We start from the raw sequence: 7,549 nt of genomic DNA on the forward strand, positions 1-7,549 counted from the left end.
TGAGCCCGGCTCGTCGCATCACACCTTCCAGAGTGATGTTGAAGAGTAAGCATGAGAGTCCATCACCTTGTCGCAGTCCACGGCGAGATTCGAATGAACTGGATAGTCCACCCGAATCCCTTACGCAGTTTTACACACCGTCCATCGTTGCTTTAATCAGTCTAGTTAGCTTCCCAGGAAAGCCGTTTTCGTTCATGATAGCTCTGTGCGGTTGATACTGTCGTATGCCGCTTTGAAGTCGATGAACAGGTGATACGTTGGGACCTGGTATTCACGGCATTTCTGGAGGATTTGTCGTACGGTGAAGATCTGGTCAGCTGTCGACCGGCCGTCGATGAAACCGGCTTGATAACTTCCCACGAACTCATTCGTTTTAGGTGACAGACGACGGAAGATGATCTGGGATAGCATTTTGTAAGCAGCATTCAAAATAGTGATCGCCCTGAAGTTCTCACAATCAAAATGGACTTAGTCCTACAATCATATGTTTTCATCATTCTTATCATTCCAGAACGCCTCATATGTTGCACAGGCCCCCGGGGACGTTCGCCGGTTCGAAGCAGATAAAAAAGATCGTTATGACGAAAAATCGATTACCGGGCAGTGTTCCTGGGCCGGGCGAGAACGTCATCTCAAAGTTTAGTTCTGTAAATAGCTACGGTAGTAATAGCAGCATTATCAACAGCAATCAGAATAGGCACATCATCACCTCGGCCGACGGCGTCAAGCGGCTCCGGACGGCAACCGGAATGGAAATAATCTCGAAACTGCCGACTAAGATACCGCAGGACACGGTTGTGTCGGTGGAGGGTAATGGCGGTGCTGTGCTCGGTTCCCGGCAGAGCACCGGCATAGTTCCTATCTCGTCGGTAAGCCAGCAGCAGCAACAGCAGCGGGTGGTAAGTAGCAATTCGAATGTTTCTTCCAACAATGCCACTCTAAGTGGAACGTCGATGACCCTCGGCGAACTGGAGCGGCACTTCCTCGAGCTCAGAAAGCAGACCGACGATCTGCGGAAACAGTTCGAGCTGTCGCAGAAACAGAACGAAGAGTATCGGGCTCGGGTGGACAAACTCGAAAAGGAAGTGCAAACGCTGAAACAGAGCAGTAGTAATAATCCCAACAATTTCATAGAGATACTATAAGGGAACTAAAGTGGGGTGACTTTAGAGATTATTTATTGTTTAGTGCACTCTGCCCGTTTTTTTTACAACAAAACAGTTGGAAAATTTATTGGTTATACATGTATTTTTACATTAAAAAACAAAATCGATTAAGATTATGCGATTTCAATACCTGAACTGCTCTCGACGAAACAGAAAATATATCTTAGACATTGTAATACACGCTCGTTTATTCCTATTATCTAGTTCTGTTGGTCATCATACAGAGTGACAATATCTGTCCCAATTCCACTATTTTTGTTGCGATTTTTTGATGGTTTTATAGTTAGTATCTTGTAAATTCTTACAAAATGGTTGAAAGTAAACTAAAGGCAATAGTGAGCATGATGGTGTTTCCTGACGGGTGTTGCTTTGTTAACGAATGGCTGTTAAATTTGAAAAAAAAGGCAATAGCGGAATGATTAACCGTTACTTACAGTCGGCGGAACGATGAACTGTTACTTCAGTCATCCAGAATTGTACTCACAGAAAAGTTTCAAATGAATCCTCCAGGCAATGTTGCCACTTAAATTTATCCTGGATTTCCTTCGGATATTTTCTTCGGATACTCTCTAGAACCCTTTAAAGATTCCTTCCGGGATTCCTCCGCGAGGATCCCTCACGTGATTCCTCTAAGAATTTCGTTCGCCACTTCACCGCATTCGTCTCTGAACCACTTGGAGTTTCTTTTAGGATTCTTGAAGAGTAAAGCAGAGAAATGAGGCAAAGAAACTGGAGCAAAAAAATAAAGGAAATAATCACATGCACTTGGAAAATTCCGAAATTTTCTGTGAATTCAGTAGCAAATCGGGTATTTATTGTTGGTATGGGATTTCATTGTTATATGAACTGCCGTTCTTTGCATAATTATCCTATGTGCATGGGGATTATCATAATTATGCCTAGAACGATAGCAAATCTTCTCAAACATATTGTTGTGAAATTTATAGAGGTCCTTGCAATATTTACAGTTTCCAAATTTCTGTGACCGTTAGTGAAAAGTTTGCACAGTTCCAGGAATTATTTCCTGGATTGTACGGTACCAGGATTTATTTCCTGGAACCTGAAGAAATTCAAGGAATTTCAGACATCCTATTCGAAAAAAAAATTTAGACTGGAACATTAACAATTGGCAGTGCATATATTTTCCTTAATTCAACAGCCAACATTCGACCGAAAAAACATCCTTACAAGAAATATTCCGTGACACCTATTGTCAACCAGACTCAAATGCCATCTATTTTTCTGTTCACGTTGTTGTGTTCGAATTTTTCCGAGAAAAATATTCCAACAAATGATGCTTCCACACTGCTAACCATTCTCGACCGAATACGATTGCTAGGTGATTCTGTCCTTTTGTTTTGGTTTGCTTTCTCCTCGTTTCGGATTTTTGCCATTTGGTTATTCCTAGGTAAATAGTAGTTTCAAAAGATAACGGAAAATGTACACTACCTCGAGATCTACACATACGTCTAAATTGTTAAAGTTTGTTGACAAATCATTGACTTTTATATGGGTTGCGGAAGAAAAAAAAAACGAAAGACGAGGAAAACACGGAGATCGGGAACTACTTTCGATGAAAAAAATAAAATAAACGCTTTCACATAAAAATGACAAAACTTTTAAGGGAATCACATCAGCAAATCGTTCACTCTTCATGGTCATAGTTTCCTTCCAAGGGGGTTGTAAATACTAGACAATAGGAGAAAGAAATGTGTATAGCACCTCTGAGATGATGAAAATGATATATTATATACTTCTAAAGAGAAATTCGCTAAAAAGCCTATAAAACGGATAAAAATACTACTAATAAGTACGAGCTAAGTATTCAATTTGGGAAAATATGAGAAAGTGTCCTTCACCTGGTGCAAATATGTAAAATGGAATATACCTAATTGAAACACTATTAGAAAATAAACACCATTTGTGATTGTCAAAGTGTTTTGCCTCTCACCGTGTTCAGTGTTTATGATTCAAAATTATAATAACTCACTTGAAAGTTTTCTTCTCTATAGAGTCTTTTTTAGGTTGTTATTTCGGTGTTTGACATCGCTACAAAAGTAAACTGTTTTTCTGGTGTTAGATTTTTTTTACATGTTACTTATAAACATATTTGCACAAGTAGTTTTAACTGATTTTAATTTTAATTTTTTAAGTTGTTTTTCGGCTTTCAATTACTTTTCTACGAAACTGTCCAAAACAACTGAATTGAATCTGCAAAATTATTGATCAACATTGAACGACTGTCCTCGTCTACATATGAAACATTTTCGATGACTTTTCCAACACCTTTTCTAGTCATCTGGACTGTCCCTCACCATTGCCCCCTTCCGCTGCAGGCATTCCCGTTTTCTCCCGTATCCAATCGGCAAACTCGGTAACACGTGCGAACGCAACTGGCAGTTTCTTCTCGCAACCAATCACATGACCAAAACTGACCACTCCAATCAGTGTTTTGTCATCTTCGAGAACCAGCGGACCGCCGGAATCTCCGTTAGGGGCTGTCCATTAATTACGTAAGGGTTTATAAGGGGAGGGGGGGTTTGAGAAATCTTACGTGCCATACAAAAATATTTGGATTTCCATACAAAAAATCTTACAAGGGGGGGAGGGGGTGTCGAAAAATCGCAAAAATTCCCTTACGTAATTAATGGACAGCCCCTTACAAGTGGACTGTTGGTCACCTCGTGTGCACAGAGTGGTCGTCTCGATCGAACCCGGATATACCAGTCTGCATTCACTGTTGCGGATCACTTGAAGCGTGGCATACTGCAAACGCTTGGCCACTCCTCCCATGTCGCTGGTTTTACCCCATCCGCTGACCGTGGCCATCCGACGGTTGTAGTCATCGTGTCCCGTCGGAAGCTGAACCGCTTGGATTCGGTTGCTGAACTGAACTTTTGACGGCAACTTAATGACGGCGATATCGTTCGAAGCACTTTGTCCATTGTAGTCCTCATGCTGGATATACTCCGTAGCGTTCATCACCACTCGTCCATCATCTTCCGTACTCCTCAGGAATATCGCTCCCATCGTAACTTCGAATGAGGACGCGTCCTGCACACAATGTCCTGCCGTAAGGATCCACTCCTCGTTCACAACGCTACCACCGCACAATGCTCGACCTCGAGGCGTCTCGATTTTTAACAAGGCTTGGTACGGAAACTGTCCCAGTTCCGCATCTTTTCCGTTGATAATCCTCCCGTCTTCCGATGGGGCCGATCTTGCCGTGCTAACAACGCCTAGCACTACCACCACTACAGAAACTATCCAACAACGGGTCATGACTGCTCGCTTTAGGATTCACCACGAAACTGAGCCTTCGCAACGGTGAGTGCTGGGTTAATAACGCCCGTGCGACAATCAGGTCCAAGTTCTACGTAGCAGTGATTTGCATACGGCGATGAGTTATGCTACATAAAACAGCCTTCGAGGTGTCATAATTGAATCGCTATCAAACGCACCACACGCACTAGACCCGTTTCGGGTGGCCGCGGTACATTATCGTGGCCCTTAACTCGACGGGAGGAGGGCATTAGAACGATTTGATAACAGCATGTGTGTCAATTTATTTTCCGACATTCATTTCCTTCCGATCCATTGAAGCGCGCCGACGATGATCAAGAATGAACTTTTACTTCACTTTTATTTATGGAGCCTAGTTGTTACAGTTGTAGGAACAAATTGAGGTTAATTTGAACATAGTTTGTTTTTAATGTGCAGAATTTTATGTATCGTAACCTATATTTCTTAAGTTGTAAACTGTAATCGTGAATGGTAACTGCAAATGTTTCACGTAACTGATACCGAGTGACCCTTTAGTCGGTAATTTCAGAAAATCCCAAAAGCATTTATCATATCTATTTTTTTCATTATTTTTTTTGTAACTCAAGGAAAATCTGGCCTGTAATTTTTTATCACGCGTTTGCTCGCTTTCACGCTGTTTTTCGTTCGGTCGGTAGCTGTGGTGACCCAACGCCATGCAGCAAATTACACTTTATGAAAAGTGATTCGAAGTTTCTAAAGATCATTCTAGTAGAAATACATATTTGCCTGATTGCAATCCAAATTTTATCTTGTAAAAGTTGTATTGTGGCTTTGTTTCTGAATGTACAATTCCGCTGGAATACTTGATACGAAAAAATGCGGTTCAAGTCTTCCCAGGGATTGCGCCGAAAGGTTTTTTAAGCCTTCCCTTAAAAGTTTGCCTAATGCAAAAGGAAGCGGGGTTAATTTGAAAACACCGAAGCATCAGATTCCTTTAGCTTCGGATCCAGGTTGCAGCAAGGACCTGCCACCCCCGCCTCCGCCTATTAAATACACTTCAAAAAAAAAAGCATTGACAAAGTAGCAAGAAGAAAGCTACAAAAATTCCTCGCATTTCAAACAAACCTCTCAGACCCAAGCGGGGAATGTTTACTTTGAGGGGTCTCGTGGATCGCTTATATGATGCCATCGGTCTTCCACTTAGAGGCATTCTTGATATTGTTATTCCAACAGTAGAAGAATATCTTCGGAATTTTACACAATCCTTGCTTCGATCATATCTTTCGATGGATAATTCATCAAATGAGGTGCAACATATGTTCATTGTGCTACAGTGGAACTGTCAAGGATGGGAACACTCACTTGCAAAGACTTACATTCACTTGCAGTTTTCTCAGCTCAGAAGCGTGCAATCAATAAACGATGTATAGACGACTTTTGCCTGGTGATTTTGTCTAAAAGTTTGCCGAATAGAGTAGGGGTCGCACAGGCATACCGAAGTAGTGAGGGAGCTGCGAAGGCAACTCTCCACGAGGTGAATGTAAGTTAATCTCACCTCGTGGAGAGTTGCTTTTACAGCTCTGTCACGACTTTGGGATTCGTGAGCGACCCCTATTCTATTCGGCAAAGTTTTAAACAAAACCACAAGGCAAAAGTCGTCCATACATCGTTTCTTGATTGCACGCTTCTGAGCTGAGAAAATAGCAAGTGAGTGTAACTCTTTGCAAGTGAGTGTTCCCATCCCTTACTCTGATTATGACGTATTTGCACTTTGTGAAACATGGTTTTCTTCTGAAGATGAACTCTATTTCCACGATTTCAACATTATACGCCAGCATCGAGATGACCATTATGGGGAAGTTCTGTAGGGGATCAAAAAGACTCATTGATTTTATAAAATTTTAATTCCGACTCATCTAATTGCCGTTTGCCAAACAAACGTAAAGGGTAAAGATCTTTGCGTAGCTGCTATTTTCTATGATTTATGCGACGATTACACCTTGAACGTTTTAAATACGGGTGAAGTGACACATATTGCATCCGACGGCAAAGAAGGTTGCCTTGACCTATTAATGGGATCTAGTTCACTATCATTCGATTGCTCGTGGAAGGTGATCCAAGATACTTATGGTAGTGATCACTTGCCCATTATAACCTCTATCAAACATAACAGTGGCAGGACAGACCAACCAATCCAGGTTCCTTTTGACGTCACTAGGAATATCGATTGGCCAAAATATGCAGCAGCGGTATCCTTTGGAGTTGAATCATTTAATCCCCTCCCATCTTTGGATGAGTAGCGATTTCTGTCTAAACTGATTTACAAGAGTACATTAGAATCACAAAAACGACGTGTTCCAAGTGCAATCTTCAAAAGAAGACCAGCCACACTAGGCTGGGATGATGATTGCACCCAGTTATTTCATAAAACATCTGATGCTGTCAAAGCTTTTCGTAGGCATGGTACTTCAGATCTTTATCAAGAGTACACCATACTCGAAAGACAGCTGAAGAACCTGCTGAAAACGAAAAAGCGTAGTTATTGGCGACATTTCATTGAGGGTCTTTCAAGAGAAACTTCAATAACAACACGTTGGGGAGTGGTTCGCAACATGCGAAACCGCTTGCCAGATGATGCTGTGATTTCTCTAAAAGGCTCACATGCAGAAATGTTGCAAAGACTATTGAAAAATTTCTTAAACAATCTGTCCATGTGGGCAAGTGATTTGGGGATCGAGTTTGCTCCGCAAAAAACTCAATTGGTTGTGTTTTCTAGAAAGCGGAACCCAGCTCAACCACAGAGAACAGACATCCAAGCCACAGAGAACAGACATCCAAGTCCAGTTCCAAAACTGTGTAAGGAATTTAACGATCATTTGAAATGGCAATACAAGTGGCAACTTCGTGGTGGCGTTGCTGTCGCAAAGTTCCCACGCTATTGTCGGTGGTGAATATAAACTTATCTAGATATGCGTACTCATCACTGACTGTGGCAATTTGCCGCATAGGTGACGCTAGTGTTGTCAACGCTAAAATCCCAAGAAAATTTTCTATAGGCTTGGATGTCTGTTCTCTGTGTCCAAACCTATAGAAAATTTTCTCGAATGCTGTGTAAGGGT

The 7,549-nt window shown here is 41.6% G+C and overlaps 2 protein-coding genes across 2 annotated transcripts; one reads left to right on the forward strand and one right to left on the reverse strand.

Moving 5' to 3' along the window:
* Positions 1-509: 509 nt before the first annotated feature.
* LOC134284690 (uncharacterized) lies at positions 510-1,342 on the forward strand (the record flags this gene model as incomplete). Its single annotated transcript, XM_062843780.1, is given in 1 exon segment — positions 510-1,342. A coding segment is annotated over 1 exon segment (636 nt), but the record flags the coding sequence as incomplete, so codon positions are not given.
* A 1,549-nt stretch (positions 1,343-2,891) lies between these two features.
* On the reverse strand, positions 2,892-4,993 carry LOC109417624 (collagenase). The gene is made up of 2 exons (XM_062843781.1): positions 3,829-4,993; positions 2,892-3,660 (listed from the first exon to the last, which is right to left on the reverse strand). Exons 1-2 carry the CDS (start codon positions 4,446-4,448, stop codon positions 3,462-3,464), a joined length of 819 nt encoding a protein of 272 aa, XP_062699765.1. The 5' UTR covers positions 4,449-4,993; the 3' UTR covers positions 2,892-3,461.
* Between the last annotated feature and the right edge of the window lie 2,556 nt (positions 4,994-7,549).

Source organism: Aedes albopictus, unplaced genomic scaffold, assembly GCF_035046485.1.
Source record: "Aedes albopictus strain Foshan unplaced genomic scaffold, AalbF5 HiC_scaffold_534, whole genome shotgun sequence".
Classification (NCBI taxonomy): domain Eukaryota; kingdom Metazoa; phylum Arthropoda; class Insecta; order Diptera; family Culicidae; genus Aedes; species Aedes albopictus.

Coding starts and splice junctions, on each gene's coding strand:
- LOC109417624 (XM_062843781.1), bottom strand. CDS start 4,448: ATGACCCGTTGTTGGATAGTTTCTGTAGTGGTGGTAGTGCTAGGCGTT. Junction 3,661..3,828: donor GGTGACCAACAGTCCACTTG/TAAGGGGCTGTC, acceptor ATGGACAGCCCC/TAACGGAGATTCCGGCGGTC.